The sequence below is a fragment of the Abramis brama genome (genome assembly GCF_963993115.1).
Source record: "Abramis brama genome assembly, chromosome: 4".
Taxonomy (NCBI): domain Eukaryota; kingdom Metazoa; phylum Chordata; class Actinopteri; order Cypriniformes; family Leuciscidae; genus Abramis; species Abramis brama.
This window is the reverse complement of record NC_139966.1, coordinates 51397162-51418404: the sequence shown is the minus strand read 5'-3', so window position 1 is coordinate 51418404 and position 21243 is coordinate 51397162. Positions and strand designations below refer to the sequence as shown.

General features: G+C 37.1%; 2 protein-coding genes across 2 annotated transcripts; both read right to left on the bottom strand.

The window, feature by feature from the left end:
- Positions 1-14: 14 nt before the first annotated feature.
- Positions 15-6100, bottom strand: LOC311082307 (glycosyltransferase 8 domain-containing protein 2-like). Its single transcript, XM_084113065.1, has 10 exons — positions 5855-6100; positions 4907-4941; positions 3271-3360; positions 3010-3190; positions 2632-2749; positions 2208-2295; positions 1983-2095; positions 1505-1671; positions 1296-1408; positions 15-249 (listed from the first exon to the last, which is right to left on the bottom strand). The coding sequence occupies exons 2-10, from the start codon at positions 4923-4925 to the stop codon at positions 77-79; spliced, it is 1062 nt and encodes a 353-aa protein (XP_083969191.1). The 5' UTR covers positions 4926-4941; positions 5855-6100; the 3' UTR covers positions 15-76.
- A 577-nt stretch (positions 6101-6677) lies between these two features.
- fbxo18 (F-box DNA helicase 1) lies at positions 6678-20039 on the bottom strand. The gene is made up of 22 exons (XM_084110660.1): positions 19964-20039; positions 18425-18559; positions 18021-18182; positions 17463-17929; positions 16727-16857; positions 16138-16270; positions 15796-15986; positions 13665-13739; positions 13240-13322; positions 12971-13139; positions 12629-12848; positions 12335-12422; positions 11377-11463; positions 11057-11193; positions 10835-10931; positions 10543-10706; positions 9792-9867; positions 9372-9575; positions 9127-9252; positions 8038-8144; positions 7811-7945; positions 6678-7724 (listed from the first exon to the last, which is right to left on the bottom strand). Exons 2-22 carry the CDS (start codon positions 18441-18443, stop codon positions 7557-7559), a joined length of 3039 nt encoding a protein of 1012 aa, XP_083966786.1. The 5' UTR covers positions 18444-18559; positions 19964-20039; the 3' UTR covers positions 6678-7556.
- Between the last annotated feature and the right edge of the window lie 1204 nt (positions 20040-21243).

Genomic DNA, 21243 nt, shown 5'->3' with positions numbered 1-21243 from the left:
ACTGGAACTATTGTGACATAAAATTGTCAACTCCAATCTCTTGTCTCAGTGAAGTGACCAGTTTAAATTCAGAGATTCAGTCTTTTGGTCGTACCAGGGTGAATGTTCCTGTGGGGTCTGGGATAAACCATTTCTCCCAGAGGTCCAGATGGACACAGGGGTAGTCCCAGGGCTTGAAGTGGCCATTCCAGTGCAGTAAGTGTGCCTCTTTGAGGAAGGACCTGGGATAACGGGCATCGGGACTCCAGCCTTCATAAAACACAAGAACAGTGTTTAATTTACTTTACTGCAATTATACTTTCACAATTCTTCACATTTTCAATTAAGACATTGTGACGTTCAAGAGCTGACCCTCTTCCAGTGTTATTTTAGTATCACTGAGATGCTATTATAGTTTTTAATTTTAGTTCATCTTAGTAATTGTCTATTTTATTTTTTAGTACATCAATTTAAACTAAAATGGTAAATGTTGCCTTTACAACTAGCTGAAATAAAATCAGTTGAAGTTTTTTTTTCAGTAATATTTAGTAAAATGTTAGTTTAACTTAGGACGCAATCAGCCTGAGATGTATTATGCATGAAGTGTATTCTGCTAATAAGATAATGTGTATATAGTTTTTTTTTGGACAAATTCAGCATTTAAAGAATAGAGGATTTATTCATCCAGATTGACTTAAGTCTTAATTTTGCTTCTGTACACTACCGTTCATTTTTTTTTATTTTTTTTTATTAAGTTTTAAAATGTAATTGCTGGCAAAGCTGAATTTTCAGCATCATTACTCAAGCCTTCAGTGTCACATGATCCTCCAGAAATCATACTAATATGCTGATTTGTTGCTCAAGAAACATTTCTTAACAGTTTTGTGAGGATTCTTTGAACAAAGTTCAAAATAACAGCATTTATTTGAAAAGGAAATCTTCTGTAACATCACAAATGTCTCCACTGCCACTTCTGATCAATGTAATGTGTCCTTGCTGAATGGTGTTTTGTTTTTTTGGGAAAGAAATTAACTCCAACTGTAAGTATTTATATAATAACTGCCTGGTAAATTCTTTTGTGCACTCTTAAATTACTGCTGTGCATATATAATATCTTAAAAGTGGTCAGTGTTTTAATGAAGTACTTTTCAGATTTAATCAACATAAGTATGGTTTAATTTGCATTGCATCATTACGGATAATTAATAGGGAGTGGTTGTTTTCCAAATTGAAATGCATAAATTGATTGTAGAAAGATTGAAGAGATCTAAAATAAGTCATTATTCAGTGAGATTTGGCAGAAAAAAGTCCGTTACCCAGGTGTCTGACATGCCACAGTGGATCAATGGTTGTGTATTTATCATGAAAGACGATCAGCATTGGAGGGGTGGCTACACCCCCTGCCATAGCACTGCTGTACAGGTTCTCCCTAAATTGACATGAAAAAAAAAAAAATTGTTTTTACTGAACTTATTTGATCTCTTAAAAATCATTCATCACAACTCATTATGAACCATTATATCACCTGACATTCTTAGCCATCCATTTCTCAAGCTGTTTAGTTATCTTTTGCTTTTTCCATTCACTGACGTCTGCCACAAAAACACCAGGATTAAAGGAGCAGTCGCTAGGGTTGATGCCCAACTCTCTGACTCCCTCTTTGCGGTAGTCCAGAAAGCCCATATAGGTTGTCTGTGAAGAGGGAGTTGTTTTTTCATGAAATGAAAGAGACAAATCAACCCTTGTAACAGTAACTAAAGCGATTAACTTAAAGAGGAACCTTTTTTTTACATTTTCAACTTCCTTTAGTCTGAAATGTTGCTGTTTGAGCATGAAAGGTCTGCAAAGTTACAAAGCACAAAGTCACTCCAAAGGGAGTTCTTCTCTATATCACTATAGACTATTCTAGTAGACCCTAAAAACAATGTCAAGACTTTGTAAAAGGGCATAATCTATAGGGGCATATATCTAAAATATTAAAACATACATCCAAAAATGCCCACCTGCATCCCCACACTGCGCACCATCTCGTGTGTGGCGGGCAGATCACAGTCTGAGGCGAACGCAGCAGCGTGACCCGCTTTCAGCTTTATGCCATACAGTTCCTGTATGTCTCCTGTAAGCCAGATATAATAAAAATAATTCATTATTACAGTGAACATATGAGATCATCCTCCCATGATCGATGCGAGTATAAGTGTAAGGTTAGTATTAAAGATGGATTTCACCTTGCACTATGACATCATCATCTAGGTAAACAATCCGTTCATGATTTTCAATGGCAAGAAGTGGCAAGTAGAACCTCACAAAGTTTAGCTGCAACACCAAAGAAACCAGGATGGAGAAACGATTATTTTCTGTAAAAACCTTAAACAATCAAAGCAAAAGTCTATGATGGACCTACAAGATCACATACACGACCTGGCCAAAAGTCTGTCAGCACCACCCGCAGTCAATGTTTGTCAAAGAAAAAGACATGACTGTGCTTGATTTAATGCACCTGTTAGTTTAGGGTGTAGCTGAAGAGAAGGGGGTGTCCACATACATTTGGTCACGTAGTGTACCAAGTGATCACACCTGTTAGAAATAACGAAGAGTTTACCTAAAGCATCAACTGTACATGTCAAACACACAGAACCCAGCAGAACTCACAGGGTGCAGCAGATCTGGTCTGGACGAGTCCGGATTGACTTTCCCCTTCAATACCATCGGATTGAACTCCAGGATCTTGTATCTGATTTTTCTTAGCTTGGTCTTCTCTATGTATTCCCTGTTTTTGAGTCCAGAGAAAATACTGATTGAGGCATTTGGGAGGGTATTTATTGGTTGCATATTTACTCATTTCTCTTTGATAGGTCTGATTCACATAGTATTGTGTAAAGTTTTATGGTAATACTACTTTCAATGTTTGATTTTAAGAAATATTTTGTACAATAAACTCCACTTAAAATCTCTTTTCCGAAGCAAAACCAGTTGAGAAACACAGTGAGTGGTATATTTGCATCAGAGGTCAAAGGTTAGACCTAGCACCTTATCTTTTTGATGGCATCTCGCAGGGTAACTATGTAGAAGAAAACACTAGCACGACTGTTGCTGTAGACGCTGTTGATGGTGGCCATGGAAGCACCGATACGCTCCTCTGAAGCACAGATCACCACAGGGATCTCTTTCTCGTCCTCCATACCCATTTTGGCCTCATCTTTCTTGAGCACTGTATAAACCACAATGAGATCAATATATAACAAACCAAGAACAAGCGTATACTTGCATATCTGTGCCCTGCATGTGTACCTGAATACTTGGGCAGCGTCTGTAGTCTGGTCTTGCTGTACAGGAGAGCAAAAGCCACCAGGACGAGCAGAATGAGGAGCCCACGATTGACTGGCACACACACACATAGAGAGAGAGAGGGAGAGAGAGAGGTTTAATTTATTTTATCATTAATCATATTTTTTTTAAAAAGTGATTCAATAAATACAGATTACAGCCCTTTCATTTCATTACATTTCATCCTCCCCGACCTCACACAAAAAACTTCCCACAGACCATATTGCAGGAAAATCTATAATATTCTTTATAATAGAGAGAGAGAGAGCGAGAGAGAGAGAAAGAAGGAGAGAGACCACTAGATTGCAACTTTTTAAAACACTGTATGTTATAAAATGTTTATTATAAAATTATTAAAAAGAATGACCACTAGAGGTCATTGTAAGACTTTGGGATGAGGTGAGACTCATTTAAAACTGTTCTAATCACTAGTTACCAATTAAAAAAAACATTAGTATCTAATGAATAGTTAGAATAGTTACTAGTCAACTACCATTTATACTAGTCAGCAGTGTTGTTATTGTTAACTAAAACTATTCAACATTGTTTTTTGAAATTGAAATAAATCTGAACTAAATAAATACAACTTTTAGAAATTACAAACAAATCTCGCCTTGGCATCTAAATGAAATGGGTTTAAGTTGAAATGCCACAATTACTTAAATTAAAATTGAAATAAATATAAATGAAATCAATATAAAAGGGCAAAAAAAACAACAAACCAAAGTTACTAAAATGTAAACTAAAATGAAATTGAAAATGTAATAATAAAAGCTAATTCAAAATATTAATAAATACTATATTAGTATATAAATGATATTAAAAAACACTGCCAGTCAGACAAAACGGTGTCTGAACTTTCTTTGGGGGAGGTTGGTGCTACAACAGTCCATGCCGAGGTCAGCTGACAGAGATAAAAGAAACTTCTGTGTATTTTGTTGCATTTCACTTCTTAACTAATGCAAAACTTTTCTTCACTACCTCCTGTCAAGGCCTTAACTGAGAAAAAAGTACAGGAAATGATAACTTAAACTTACCAAATATGATTAAAGTTTCAATCATTACAGCATTATTAATAATGTTAGGGAAGAAGATTGCATTTATGATTCAAATGATTACTCAAAACTACAATATAAAGGTCTGCAAATGCAATGCACACTTAAAAGTGAACTCTGGCTTCCGTAAATGTGTTCTGAGTGGGATTTTCAGAGTACCTGTTGTACCTCACTTTTATGGGTCCGAATCTGCCTGGTTACCTCATTCACTCTGGAACGACCAGTGGGACTGAGACCCCTCCTCCACCACATACACACACTGGACACATTCCAGTTTGACAGGACAGCAGCACAAAACCAGGCACTAAAACATCACCGTGTGCTCTCAGTTATCCGTGAGATTTCACCACGAGAACCAGCTAAGTTCTTGTATGTAAGACTTTTAAGTTTTGTATCAAGAGGCTGATTAGGAGTGTGACTCATACACTGGACATGATCACCAGCCTTGGGTGTTTTTCCATGTATTATGAAACAGTGATGAAATAAACAACTGCATATGCTGATTCAGGAAAACGCAATCTGCAAAATTTGCATTTGTTACTTACTTTTCCTCAAGAGAGCCATTTTTCACCATCAGCATCTGTGAACGGATAGAAAGAAGATATTACAAAACTGTTCCATACTTGGATATGGGTTTTTTTGTTTTTTGTTCAACTTTTGTATACAACACATTTCTAAGTGGATTTTGGGTCTCCTGAGGCTCTTGCAAACATGTGGGACTGTTTATAGGGAGTCTCCTGGCCTTTCCTTCCTGGTGGCATTCTTCACTAAGCCTTGAATTCAAGTTATCTATTTCATTAAAGATCACATTTTCTAAGGCCTTCAAACACAGAGAAAACTCACTCTAGCTTTGCTGAAATGAACTAGAAACCAAGTGTACAAAACACTACATGCCTTGAGCTGTTATTCTGATGATTCATTTAGGAATGTAACGTTAAGTTAACTAACGTTATATTTAAAAAGCTCTCACATGCCACTTACATACACAGCTTCTTGTCTTCTTTCTCTATACTAGACGAAATACAATTTATTGTAGTTATTTTGGTCAGTTTGTGTGGCTTTTTAGATTTTAAAAGCAGAAAGCATCTAAAACGTAAGAACAACATCGACTGAAACGTCAACAAATGATGTCACCGTATAGCAGCTAACGTTTCCTCAGACAGTTCGTTAACTTAGGCTATATATTATTATAGGCAACAACATTTACATTAATAACAATAACAATTAAATCAGCATTAGATCATTAGTTAATGAATATGCTACTGATGTACAGGTAACATTATCCAAAAAAAAAAAAAACATTATAGATAAACTGATGGTGAAGTTTCTCCATGTCTGAGCACCGTAAAATAAACTGACACTCAATCAAGTATCACTGATAGATAGCTATCATAAAAAAGAGGCGAGTCTGTGTAAGTAAAGCTTATATAAAGCAAGGAGAACGCTTGTAATCGATTTAAATTGAATTGTATATAATTATATTGGTCACTTACCAGTTTCCAGAAGTCGCGCGTGTTCATTAATCTGTACGGCGAGTGGGCGTGGCCAACGCAATAGTCCAGCTTCACTCCGTGCTGCTTTTCCCCTATTTATCCTCATGAGACCCAGCAATGCATTCTTGTTCAGGTTTCCTCCTTCCTAATATCTCTTACAGTCTATGCTAAAATCCACACACGCCACTGTGTTGTCTGTCTGTGTCTTACAGGGGACGTCCCGAGCATTTCTGATATACCAAAAGTGGGCGTGGCACATAAATACAGATATTACTATTCTATTATTCTACCATTTATTATTATATATGTGATTGATCATGATACTGTATATCAATTATGTATACAATTAATTATCCTTTAATTTATTTTATTTTTTTAAATCTTAATGTGTTGCACTTATAGACTGTAAAAAATAGGTTGCACTGCGCACTATAAACTACATGCACACTCTTGTACATCCTCTGTGAGGAAATTCATTGCCACAATGCAATCTCTAGCTTTTTACCCTAACCTTACCAATTACAACTAAGTGCCAAACCTGAACCCTTACCCTAAACCTATTACAACCTTCTCCCTAAAACCAAGTCTTGACCCTCAAACAGGCCTTTAAAAGGGGGCTCAGAAAGTGAGGACTGGACAAAATGTCCTCATTTACTCTCTTTGTCCTCACTCCATTTGTCTAAAACTCAAACTGGTCCTCTTCACAAAGATAGTTGTCCTCTACACACAAATATAGTTGTACACATGAAAAAATTGTTTTGTCCAATCCATTTCACAAGAAATAATTAAGCTAGAAGAAAAACACACTGCAATTTGTTGAGTTGTTGTTTGTTGAGCACCAAATCTGCCCAAGATTTAGTTAGTCTGTAATGCAACATACATATACATGTGATTGTACATTCTCAAACAAATCACTTTGAATAAAAAATGTCTTCTGAAACAAATTTTTTTTTAAGAATTGCAACATACATCTACATGTTTATACATTCTCAAATAAGTCACTCTGAATAAAAAAAAGTCTTATAAAACAAAAATTATGTTTTAGAAAATAATTCAACAATTTGTTTCTCCCAAATGGTCAAAAATAAAGATGACAAATTATGATCATGCTTGTTCAAACAGTTAAACATAAAAAAAAACTTAGACAATGAATATATAACACACACTGAAAGAATAAAAGTGCAAAACTTAAGTTAGTCTATTACACCATCCGTCTTTATGTGATACAATATGTAGGGATGGTTATTTTTCTTTCCACACATCACTGATTTTACAAACATGGACATACAGTAAACACAATCTTAAACATTAGTGTTGCTCATCAACTATTGTGTCATCTACAACAGCTGTAATACTGTAAGCATCAAGGGCTTGAAGAGGCCCTTCTAAAGCTGCCAGAAAAAAGGCACTGCTTATTTTCCACCTAAAAACAGTGACGTCAATGTGTACCGTTCCAAAAAGGACAAGTCGCAATGTGGGAGAACCAGTAGAATGAAAGGAGAGGGGCAAAAACATTTTTCAGATGAAAAACTTAAATCTTTTTTTGGTTACTGAGCACTTAAATAAATATAACTAAAAATGTAAAAAAATAAAAAAAAATCCACAGCAGACTAGAATAATCCACAAACATGAACTTTACAAAAGCACCACAAAAGACGCAAAGGCAAAGGGCCGCTTAAATGATCCGAACACATGATGGCGTTTAAAGTAAAGATAAGAGCATGGCGACATTGATGGGCAGCTCGATTCTTTCATTGGTATAGGTCATGGATCTGACCCGTTCAGGAGGAGAGAGCAGGAATGCTGTAGGTCCCACACGCTGCTCCACACAGGTCAAACACAGAACGCCGCCCATGTCCACGCCGTCCATCTGTAACACACACATTGAATGAATCAATACAGGAAGTGAGTTTTTGAACTTAACTTAGATGAGTGATTGAGCAAAGAGACACTAACATATCTGACAGGGAGTCTGCACATGCTGAGGATGGATTCAGCGATGATGTGGTTCTGACAGTCTTCGGTGGAGCAGACGAGAGACGGGTCTTTACTCAGCAGAGCGCTGGTCAGCTCTGACCTCAGGAAGTACTCCTGTGAAGGAGGCCAGAAACTTCAATGTCATGATATCTGGATTCTCTTTAGATTATAAAGACCAGACTGAAGATGTAGCAGCAATGACTCACCCCAGGGAATGTGAGGATGTTGCTGATGGTCTTGGTGATGTACAGCGTTCTCTTGGCTCGTGTGATCGCCACGTATAACAGGTTCCACTCGTCATCTGGGACGTTTGCTGCAGCCAGAAAATAAAGATTCAGCCTTATGCATTTCTGGATTTTCAGAACTCTCTGGAACGCTCAGTTTTGATTGGTCAATTGAAACATTAAGCAAATATTTTTGCAGCTAAGAGACTGTACATGATCTCGAAGTCGCACAGCTGTGCACAGAAGACCAACATCAGGATTTTCAGTAAATAATACAATAAATTTCAGATATCGGATACCCCCAGAACACTTGGAATATATGGCGGGTGTCACATGGGATCATTCTGTGATACATTTGTGTCTTTTTTAAAGAGCTTTATGCTTATGGATATGGATGAGGGCAAGAAGAACATCTTTTAAAAAATTCTCTTTTTGTGGTCCATAAAAATATGGCATGTGCCATAAGAACAACACTAGGGTGAGTAAATTATGACTTAATTTTCCTTTTAGGGTGAACTATCCCTTTAAGGGATAAGATTCTTTCTACCCACTGCAGTAAAATGTATGTGATAAAAATACAAAATGTACTTAAAAAAAAAAAAAAAAGAATACCTTATTGACGGGCTAAAATTGATGGAACCTACAGGACGTGCCCACAAATTTCAGATCATCATAAATGTACACTTTGATCCACCAGATGTCACTTGGCTAAAGCCCAGACAGACTTTAGGCTCGGATACAGAGACTGCAATAACTGTAAGAGCTGGGCTTTATTTTGTTATGTGCAGACACATTCATTAATCATTTATTGATTCTAGATATGGGGCGCAACATGTGGCACCATTTTAAGCACCATGTGGGACAGTAACATTAAAAAAAATTAATCCAAGGTGATCACTAGAATGTTTCTTGGCACAAATGAATAATATACACACACACACACACAACATACATATAGGCAAACATGCTTTTGTTTTCTGTCATATATAACCATGATATATTACCTCTTAAGGTACAAATGATAAAGGAACTTTTCATTTCTTTAAGATTTTTCAATAAAGTACCACAAACCTGCATTGAAACCGCCCACTCTCTGCAGGTTGTGTCGAGCGCATGGTACTTTCATGAAGTCATCTGTCACAACCACTGTGTCAAACTCCAGGCCTTTTGACTTATGCACCGTACCAAGGATAAAATCTGTCACAATCAGAGAGATATTGCATATAAGGGCTGTATGCGTACAGTGATTTTACTGCGTGTATTCCTCAAAACCAGTGCTTTAGTCTTTTCTCTCTCTCCATGTCTGTCTGACTCACCTGCGCTCTGCAGGCTTTTCTGGGCACGATCATAGATCCGTTTGACCAGCTCTGGAATGCGTTTGTTGAATTTCTCCACCATGGCTAGCTTTCCCTCCAGCTCACGGTCTTCTGAGGCCATGGCGTATCCCTTCAGACCCATGAATCCACCCATCTTATCTCTGCAGAAACCTCGGATGAAGAAATCCTTGATCACGAGCCTCTCTGAGGTAGAGAAACAAACCAAACTTTAACAACCATCAGTTTTAAAGATCCAACAAGATATTAATAATTATCTGAAATATCTTACTAGCTTTACAGACAATAAACATACAGCAAAACTAAAATACTGCAACACAGACACCATCATGAGCATTGCAATTATGATATTTTGTTTAACAGCTAGACTAAGATAAAACTTTCAAAGCTAAAGTGACTCACCCTTCTTGCGTTTGTCCTCTGGTTGCATCAGGACCCAGAGATCCATAATTTTCTCCAGTCCAAAGTTTTCAACACCCTGAAATCAGAGATTGACATGTTTTGAACATCAAGTAATCTTTTCTGAAAAATTATCCGCAAAACAAATCAGAGCTGATCAGAATATACAGTACGTGAGGTTTAAAACGCACATTAAGATAAACATTGGCATTGTCGTATCATTACTAATTAGGACAAATGTTTAAAAAGGCCATATTATGCCCTTTTACAAAGTCTTGATTTTGTTTTTGGGGTCTACTAGAATAGGTTTTCATGCTTGAATGTTCAAAAGAACACATTATTTTCCCACATATTTTACAGCAACTGTTGCAGCACCTCTCTTCCCAGTCTGTCAGTAACGCTCTATTTAGTTCCTATCTCTGAAGCCCCTCCCTCTGAATAAGGCAATGTGCTCTGATTGGCCGGCCGGTCAACCGCTTAGAGCGTGTTTCGGAAATGACACACCCCTTACAATAACCGCAAGTTTCATCACACTACTAACACAACTCAACCAGGCCTCGTCCCTTTTTTTAATGCTTTGGGCGGGAATTATTTAAATGAGAAACATTGGTTCCTGGAAGAAAACTCAACACTACACTCGAGGTGTTTCAGAGAGTTCAGAAACAGTGCGCACTGATATAGTGAATTGAGTGACTTTTCAACAGCAAGTTGAAAATGTAAAAAAAAAAGAAGAAAAAAAGGATAATGCACTCACTCCCACAATGTAGATCTTGCAGCTGGGGTTGTTGTCTGTGAGTCGGACAGCCTCGCTAAAAACAGTGACGTTACAGCGGCTCAGAATGGCCACGCTCCCTTCTGGCAGCCTCTGTCCCAGCTTCAGACACTGCAGTGTTTGTGTGTCCTCTCCTCTTACACTCCCTGAAAATGTGCACATATTATTCTGCCTGCTTCATACTTCATTCCAAAATCTACAAAAAGGATTTTTTTTTTTTTTAAACAAATAATCTCTTCATTAGAACTTCCCAAATATAATTTCTTAAACTTACCATCCTGATTCCCACCAACCAATATCTGCTTCACTTTTTTGCAACAGTCCAATATTGTAGCACCAACGTAGGCAATCTCAGAGCCAAACCTGAAGCTCTATGAAAAAAATGAGCGGTAACAATTGAACATATTTACCCATAAACACGTGACAGATGTTTGATGTGAAACAAACAATCTATAAGTAGTCTCTGGAATTTCCTTGTGAGTGAGTGTTTTTCTACCTGTGTGAGATAGTAGATGTGTGTGTGAGGAACAGCATGCAAAGCATTGACCGCTCCTCTGAAAGTGTAAATCTGTTGATGAGGATCTCCGACCAGGATTTTCCCACAGCTCTGAGAGAGCATAATGTCCACAATGACTGGAAAAAAACAAGACCACAAGCAGGACAGAATTAAGAAATTCAGCTCTACAAAAGCATACAGGTGAAAATAAATAAATAAAATAAATAATAAATACCAGAAGCAAAACCTACTTTTAATGCAATCTTAAATAACCTAAAGCTGGATGAATTTGACAAACAATGATAGGTCATTTGTTTAACCTGGTGTGCAGTCTTGAGCTTCATCAATAAATATGGCATCATACCGGTCCAGCTCTGGTCTCGTCAGCTGCCAGAGTTTAAGGTATCCTATTTGCAACAATCAAAAGAAATTATTAACATAAAATGTGTTTCAATCCAAAGTTGCGAATTTAACTTATGCGCACTTATATTTAACCTGGAATATCTTTTCCATCCCATGTGTTCAAGAGAACAAAATCGTGACTTGGGAAATTTGGGAACGGAATCGTGTGAGACAGTTTTGGGAGGTCATTTTGATGACAGACTTTGGCTCGGGCATTTTAGAATGATCAAACCAACATTCGAGATGCTGCGCATTGAAATCGGTCCACTGGTTAGTCCAGTTATGCCGTCTCACATGTTCTGTTGAGGCAAAGTCACGTGACTTTTTTTGTTGCCCATCAATGGATTTATTCGATAAATGTGTTTTCATCATAGTTTAAGCAAATCTTCTGGTTACACTTTATTTTAAGGTGTCACTGTTACAGTGTAATTATATATTTAAGTACTGAGTAATAATAATGAACTTACTTTATGTATTTACTATAAGGTTAGGTTTAGGAATAGGGTTTGGTTGAGGGTTAGTTGCATGTAATTATGCCTAATTTGCAGTTATTACTATGGTAAGTACATGTAACATATGTAACAAGGACACTGTAAAATAAAGTGTTACCAGTCTTCTTATTGGATAAAAAAAAGTCCACCTCAAAAGCATACATTTTTATGCGCATTTTAAGAATTTATGCGCATCTTGATGTTTTTTATGCAATATACCAAACATTCACATAAAGATAGGTGGATGGAAACTTAGAAATAGAAACATCTAAGAAAAAAAAAAAATATAGATTTCGGGTTTGTTTGGTATTTGGTAGTGTGAAAGGAAATTATATTATTCGGAGTTTATACACCTAAACATCTGTGTCCAAATTTTGGTGCTTACCATCATGGGTCATGTTGTACACTCTCTCTTTTTTGGTCTGCAGGTCTACCATTTGGTCCCATATATTGTGCGCGATGCTTGCAAAATTCTGGAGAGAAAGACTTTTTAATGCATTTTCTTTGTCACAAAAATTGCTACTGACAAAATGAGTGCAGAGACCCAATTAATTTAACATGATATTTGTTTAGACTATTTTCATTTTTATTTTAAATCGACTATCATTTAGTAACCCCTAAAACAACAATCCCAAAAGCACAAGCTGTAAACTGACACAACTGTGTTTCTTCACTTTACCATTCTTTGTTTTTCGTCTGGGTATTCAGTCTTGCCGTTTGTGTTCTTGTACTCTGGCGGAACGTGTTGAGGGCCAACCCGCTGGTCTATGGACGCCCAGTAGTTGTGGAGGGTTTGCGTCACCACTTTAGCATTGACGAATCCCCCGTGTCCTTTAGGCAAGACCCACGCCACATCAAACGGCTGCAAATTATTGGACAGTTTCCGCATATTTTTATACCTGCATAGCAGAAAAGTCACACAAAAGATCTTGGTTATTATAAAAGCTCAATGATTCTCATTCTTCAAACTAGCAGATTGTTTGGTTAATGTTTCTCTGCTGATTGGACAGTACACACTGACCTCAGTCCCACAGCTCTGAAGGCCATTGAATGGACCGTACTACATTCAACGTTGTGCGGAAATAAACGCTGAGCTTGCATCGCCACGGATTTGTTGAAGGCCATGTAGAGGAAGCGCATATGTGGTCTTTGCTGAGCGTACTTCACGAGTGTGGTCGTCTTTCCAGTGCCTGCGACAAATAAAAATGGGATTATATGAACAGAATACTACTCACTTTATTTTAATTGAACATTTTCAGCTGCGAAATAATATAACTAATTTTTCCTCACCTGCAAAAGCCATTATTTTAACGACGTGATGATTCTGGATGTCATGGTTGAGTATCTGCTGTTGCTCGTGAGTGGTATGCTGTCTGAAAAAAATGAAGATTATCATTACAATAATATCATATATTGATTGTAATAAATATATACGCTGTTCAATAGTATGGGATTTGTACGATTCCAGTCTCTTATGTTCACCAAGGCTGCATTTATTAGAAAATATTTTTGGTGGAAATCATGATACATTGTTTCTGTATTCTTTGATGATAAGGAAGTTCAAAAGAGCAACATTTATTTGAAATAGAAATCTTTTGTAACATTATAAACAATAACGGTCATTTTTGAATAAAAATATTAATAATCTTTAAAAAAATAATAATCTGAACCCAAAGTTTTGTGTAATTAATATGCAAATACTAAATCCTGCCCACCTGTTGTCATGCAAGCTTGGAGGAGGCGGTGCGTTCTCCATTAAGTGCAGTACGTAGAAGATGTTGTAATGCCACCTAAAGATGAAGGTTCAAAAAGTGAAGATTAATTTAGATTACCCCACAAAAATACAGAAAACAGTCTCGTTTAAGTGTCAAGGCGGGCGTACACGGTGCGATTTTTGCTGTTTTTACGAGCTCGCAGATGATTTTTTTCACTCGGGAGAAATCGAGTGGAATCGGTGATCAGGGCCGTAGCTAGAGGATTCGGGGCCCTCTGAAAAAAATATTGATGTGGGCCCCCACCACCCTCCACCAATATCATATACTGTACAATAGATGAGCATGGAGGCCCACATACAGTATAACAGAAGAAGGTGATGTTGTTGTAAAACCTTTATTTTAAAAGTTAAATTTATATAAAAATTACAACTAATAAAAAATATAAATAATAATAAAACCAATTTAAAAAAAGTAACAGCAAAATAATGTTTTTTCCCCGATCAGGGAAACAGTCTGTTATAATTCATAAATCAAAAAGTAAACATTTATACAAGAATGACAAGAATGCAGTCAAATTTAAAAAATAACCTCATTTATTGTTTTATTTTTTAATAAAGATAATATTATTAAATAAAGCTAAAATGTATTCATTCAAGTGCATTCGTGTTTTATTGATGTAGGCTAATAAATACATCATCAGCCGGCAGGTTAGGTGCATAATGCAATGCGTCGTGACTCGTGCCAATTTTTTAACTCTATTTACAATAGTGTAAAAAGACAGGGATTTTGAACACGTAATCATTCGGTCGATTGTGGTGCGCATCGATAATGAAGAGTGAGTAGCCTACCCGACAGGTTGTAGACGGTAGTTTTCTTATTTCCAGCTAAATAACAATACAACCTGTCTTCAAAGAACGTCTTGATCGACTGGGATACAACAACTCTCCTGGCCTCCCTCTCATTCTTTTCATAGCATTTCTGGTGCCCTAAGTTATGTTTTCTTTTCCCCGACATTTTCAGTCAATCTCCTGCTCTTCCACCAAGTTCATTGTTAACTTCAGGCACTGCCGCCTCAACTCTGATTGGTTCTGTTCACAAGCTGGGGCGGGACTTACAATTTTATTGGGTCGATCTGATGTTTGTCACTGACTGAATAATTAATAAATACTTTAGATCGGACTAAACCATTTATAGGGAGGTAAGAGAATATTTTGAAAAAATATTTAACCAAATTGCATATTTTCGTGGTTTTTATTTAAATCTCAGGCATACAACTAATATAAATATTAGAATTATTCACACAACAGGGGCCTATTACATAGATATCATATATAAAGGCTAGATGTCTCGTGCGCGCTGCTGGCCAATGGAGGTCGACGTCCGCACGTGGCGGCCATCTTGCGGCAGTGCGCTCGCTCACTCGTTTAATGGTGCAAATACTTTTAAATAACCATAACTTGCCCAATTTTCTACCGATTTTCAAACGGTTTGGTTTGTTATAAATGTCAGAGATGTAGTTATGACACTACATACATACACTGCATACATATGAAAAATTATAACATACATGTTCAAGCATTCGGAATTATAGCCACGTTAATAACGTTTGTAAGAAACCAAACCGTTTGTAAATCCGTCAATATTTCAGCGAGATATGAGGATTTGTGTGCATGCTGATCACTCACCTTAATGCACAGAGCACTGACATAAGATGGCCGAACGGTGATGCCGGAAGTGACTGCGCCATAAGACATCTAGCATTTATATATGATATCTATGCCTATATAGTATAACTGCTGGATTTTGTGGGCCCCCTATAATTGTCACCACCTTTCACCCCACTAGCGACGGCCCACGTGATTGCTGCCGGCTCGGGATAAAATTCGTGCAGGACAGTCGTGCCGTGTACCAGCTGCTTTGACGCGATTATCAGTTAAACTGACTCGCAACGTGTGCAATATCTCACGACCTCCCGAGTGTCCGAACCTGGTCCGAGCTCGCACCGTGTACGCCCGCCTTTAAATAGTTTTCATTGGCTAGTAAAATGACCAGAAAATTACCCCTTTTAATCCTCAGCTGCCATAAATAAACAACTTCTCGACTCCTGTTTCATATGGACCTTGTCTCTCACCTGTTGCTTATGTTAATATTATTATCTCTCATGGCCAGGAGTAGAGTGGCCATGGCCCACAGGTACTCAGAGATTCCTCCTGCTGTCAGCAGACACCCAGACTTCCGCAAGAGAGCCACCAGATCCAAGACATCCTTCACTCCGTCAGCCAAAATCAACATCAGGGCCATGGTAGACCAAGGGTTTGGACCCTGTAATACAGGTCGAAACAAAAATAATTGGTTAAAAATGCCAAAAAAGTGGAACCTGATGCACATTATAATGCAGTTAATGCACATTGCTACAGAAAAGGCACTACTAAACTAGTAGTTTCAGTAAATGTTAAGTGTGGGTTTACATTACCTCATCATCCGCCATGTCTGGCAGTCTGTCTTTGATGCAGCCTTCAGCGTGAGCATAGAGCCGATGTCCTTTCACACACTCCAACACGTCCTTCACATTCACCCGTTTGCTGTGTTTGAACTGCGACATGTACCTGGGAAATCAAGCATGTGCTGTGAGAATTTCACAACATAATATACATTTGACTTAAATTGGCAAATTATTACTCTAACAAACGATTGGATTTTGTATATACCATATTTTGCATGTGAACCTTATTGTATTTTTCTTTATTATTCTTTCAGTTTTTGTGTTGCCTCTATATATATTTTCACCTTTTTCATTTATTTTCTGTATGTGTCTATTTTGGCACTATAAGCACTTCGCCATATATTTTAAATGTTATCAATCTTTCCCAGTGATGCTTAGCTGACTAAACTGATCAGTCAGCAGATCATTAAACTACAGTTGACCCTGATGTACAAACGTCACATCTAACAGATTTGATCTCTATCAGCAGCTCAGATGTGTGAAAATGGCCCAAGGGTGTGAAAGTGGGGGATGTGTGAACCCTCTTTTGTTGTGCTTCAAAGACAGTGTGTATTCTTACCTCACCATATTAAGAAGACAGAGGTCTTCCTTTTTGATAATTTTATTATCGTGCAGGATAGACTTCACTTCCTTCAGCGCCTCTTTTTCCCTCTTATGGTACCTGCAGTACAACTTCTTCCAAGGTAGAAACTAGGGAAGAAACCATGACATGTCACGATGACTGATCTATATATATATATATATGTATATATATACACAAGACATTCATATAGTTCAGTGGTCCCAATATACAAAAAGTATAAAACAGTTCTGCTGCTTAATATTTTTTCATAACCTGTGATACTTTTTTAGGATACTTTGATGAATAAAAATTAAAAAATAAATAAAAAAAAATTTAAAAAAAAGAAGCAAATGTTTCAAAAATAGAAATCTTTTGTAACAACAATATACACTACTGGTCAGTAATTTGGGGTCAGTAATTTTTTTTCTTTCTTTTTTTGAAATAAATCAATACTTTTATTCAGCAAGGATGTGTTAAATTGATAAAAAAGTGATAGTAAAGAAGATTTATATTATTAGAATTTTTTATATTTATTTTGAATAAATGCACTTCTTTTTAACCTTTTATTCATCAAATATATTAGGCAGCAGAACTGTTTCCAACATATATATATATATTTTTTAATAATAATAATACCTACACAATTTATACCAGTATACTAAAACTAAATTGAATTAGCATAAACTAGCTTTTATTTCACTGTGAAGTTTGAAAGGCATCAACATTAACACACCTGGGGGTCAGTGACGACGGCCCTCCAGCGATGGCACACCAGGCTGATGTGTCGAAAGAGATCATCTGCTGGGAGGTAAGAGAACATATCCCTCAGGATCTCCTCGGGCAGGTCCTGAACGTGACCCTGGGGCACCTCGTGTCCTCCCTGCACCCCCAGCAGCCCATAGTGGGCATCGGGAAGGGCTTCAACCAGGTCCTCTTCATGCTCTTCTTTTTCCACCAATTCTTCTTTTTTGACCAATGTGGTTCCAACCTCAAAGTCCTCGTCGAACATGTCCTCAGTGATTCCTTCCATAAAGTCCTCCATCTTATCCTCTTCTGGGATGAGATGTCCGACGGGCTCCTCTTCTTCCTCCTTCTCCTCCTTCACTGGAGTAGTGGTTCCTTTCTGGGGGCTGGTGCTTATGACTCCAGTGACAGAGAAGAATTCGGTGATGCCCCTCTGTTGGTCCACACCACCTGAAGCTTTAAAGCAAAATTTAAAGATGTTAAAGTGGGAATTTAGCACTGTTTTTTTGCAGAAAGATGCAAAAGGCAATGGCAAATTCAACAACACCTTGTCTGCTTCTTTTGGTGGGTGTCCTGGGCTGAAGTCTTCGGTTTGGATCACTGTTGCCGAGGTTGACATTGAATGGCTGTGTGAGAGACTGGTTCCCTGCGTTGCTTTGCACCAGTTCATCACATTCTGAGGGCCCCAGGTGCCTGCGTTTGGCCCTTCCTATAGAAAACACATGCAAAAAAATATATTACCTACGTAAACACGTTAAACAGTTAATAATCCATTTACATTAAATAAAACACACCGACAAAACTCACAGGATCGGGGCTGAATACGAACTTGGACTTCAGTACTGATTCGCGTTTGTGTTTATTTATTTAAAAACATACATTCAATGAACATACAAACATGACACGCAAAGAGAAAAGTGCAAAACAAAATATGTATTTGAAAATATTTACCTTTGATGGACGACTCCATGATATAAAGACGACGAGTCTCTTCAGCCTCTCGATGTTGTGATATTTAAGCTTGTGTAGAATACGTCCATCGAAACGAAAACAACTTCACAAGGGTTCCATTTCCGCTTTGCGTTCCTAAAATTTAAAGTTCACACATCATTTCAAAATAAAAGTTGTAAAAGTCCAGCGATTTTTTTATAGGGCTCTCTCATATACTGTAAAAAAATAGGGTTCTTCTATGACAGAAGCGGCATTCAGGGCTCAGATATTTCTGAGTATTCAAAAGTAAATTCATATCCTCGATTTTTTGGGTAGAAAGTGGTGCTGTACTTTTCACTCACCCTTTAGGTGGCGACAAGCGTTTTGTTCAAAAACATCGATTCATTCAAGAACACACTGCTGAAATAAAGTAACATTTAAAAAAGTTGCTTATTTTATTTCAGCTAGTTGCCAAAATGTATAATTTTCATTTAGTTTAACTTGATGCAGCCTACTAAAATATTTAAAAGTATGAAACAAACAAAAAAAACTTTTATTTTACTTAAGGTTGTGTTTTTGAGGCATTAAAGAAATAGTTCACCAAAAACGAAAATGCTGTCATCATTTACTCACCCTTAAGTTGTTTGACTTCCATAGTATTTTGTTGCCATATGGATATGGAAGTCAAGTGCCCCACAACGGGTTGGTTACAAACATTCTTCAAAATATCTTCTTTTGTGTTCATAAGAAGAACGATATTCATATGGTTTGGAACAACTTGAGGGCGAGTAAATTCTGTCAATTTTAGTTTTTTTTTTTTTCTTTCTCAGTTTTAGGTAAATATAATTCAAAATCATCCGCCGATCACATAGATAAACAGCATAACAAAATATATTTTTGCATTTTTTAAAAACAATATTTATTTTGTTTGTTTGTTGTTATTATCCCTCTTTAAAACCATCTGTCTGTCTGTTCTCTGTAGTGATCAATAGATGGCGGCAGAGAGAGAGAGAAATTGACTCTTCGCTAAGCCCCGCCCCTTCTGCTCAATCACAAGAAGTTTTTTTTTTTTATTGAACAAAAATCACCGGGGATACATCGCAAAAAAACACTTAAGAAAACAGGATAAGAAACTCAAGGTAGAGCAAGGCAATAAATAACATTTTCAAGCAAGATAGGCTACAGTAAACAGAGATAGGCTAGTCTACTAAACTCAGAAGAAGTCATAGCATAGGAATTAGCTTCTGTGAACAGCGCGTTTTTCAATAAAACGCGTTCATACAGTAGTTCAAATCTATTTGTATTGCAATAATTTTTATATGCCTTTTTTATAAACTGTAGGCTGTAATTGAGACAATAAACACTTATCAAAGTTAATTGTACCGGGATGGGAAAAGCCTTATTTGATAACGAGCCGATTGTTGAAATGAGCTGATGATAACCGATAACTATTGCCTACTTAATTTATAGTCAACACACACTATGATAACTGTGAACTCATTAGTTAATCTACTTAATCGATATGTTTAACCGTAAATTGTTATTTTGCCATTCATTTACCTTGTTGCAAATGTATAGGTGTCCTTATAGCTACAAATTGTCATTTGGTAATGTTAAATGTCTTGCACAAGAACCTCAAACGTGGAGCATGTCCCTAGACGAGGGATTTTGCAAAGGTTCACTGACCTTGTTTGTTTTTGCAGTAATGATCTTAGTCTGAGCCTGCTTGGATAAGTGTGTGTGTGTGTGTGTGTGTGTGTGTGCAGGTTAATATTATAATTGTGGGGACCAAATGTTCTTACAAGGATAGTAAAACCTGAGATTACCTACATTCCCACGAGGGAAATGCATTAATAAACATAGGCTACTCAATTATGTTTTTGTTTGTTTTGTTTTGTTTTTATGTAAAAATGCATAAAGTTTTCTGTGATGGGTTTAGGGGTAGGGGATATAATATACAGTTTGTTCAGAGTAAAAATCAGTATGTCTATGTAATATCCCCAAAAAGTGTGTGTGTGTGTGTGTGTGTGTGTGTGTGTGTGTGTGTGTGTGTGTGTGTGTGTGTGCGCGCCACTTACAGTCTGTAAATGTGTAAGGGTGGTTCTTGCTCTTCAACATCCTCTGCACACAATACTGTCTGCATCTCTGAGCTGCTCCAAACATCAATCAGAAGCTCTCATTTTACACTTGAACTTCATGCTGTCTTAAAGCCATTCTGGAGAATAGACTACAAGACTCTTATGTGTGCACGGAGATGCATTAAGAGATGCTCTAATCCAGTGCTTTTACAAAGAAGTGGGATTCAAATTGTAAGCATGCAGTTCCTGCTAGGGATAAAGGAGGCATGACGTAATAAACTACAAGTTAATACAAATAAAGTCAACAGGGTTTTTTTTCAAGTATTTTCAAAGTATTGTTTGATTAGGAGGGATTCTGGTGTCCAGGCATGTATGGAAAGTTGGTTTTGCCATTTGAACACAAGGACAGTGACGTGTTTAGCCTTGTCGTGGGGTTAAAGTGTGACTTTTGTGCACTGTGAAAAGTTCTCAGTCTGTATTCTCTCTTGATCATGCGGTTACAGTGAATGGGCACTGATCACATCTGAAGACTTGAAATATAGCATCCAAGTTTTATACTGTTATGGTCCTTCACTGTAAAAAGTGAACAGTTGGATCAACTTAAAAAAATTACTTCAATTGGTAACACCTAAAGAAATTAAGTTTTCTCAACTTAAATTATCACGTTTTATCGTGAAAAAGGTGATAATTTAAGTTGAGAAAACTTAATTTCTTTAGGTGTTACCAATTGAAGTAATTTTTTTAAGTTGATCCAACTGTTCA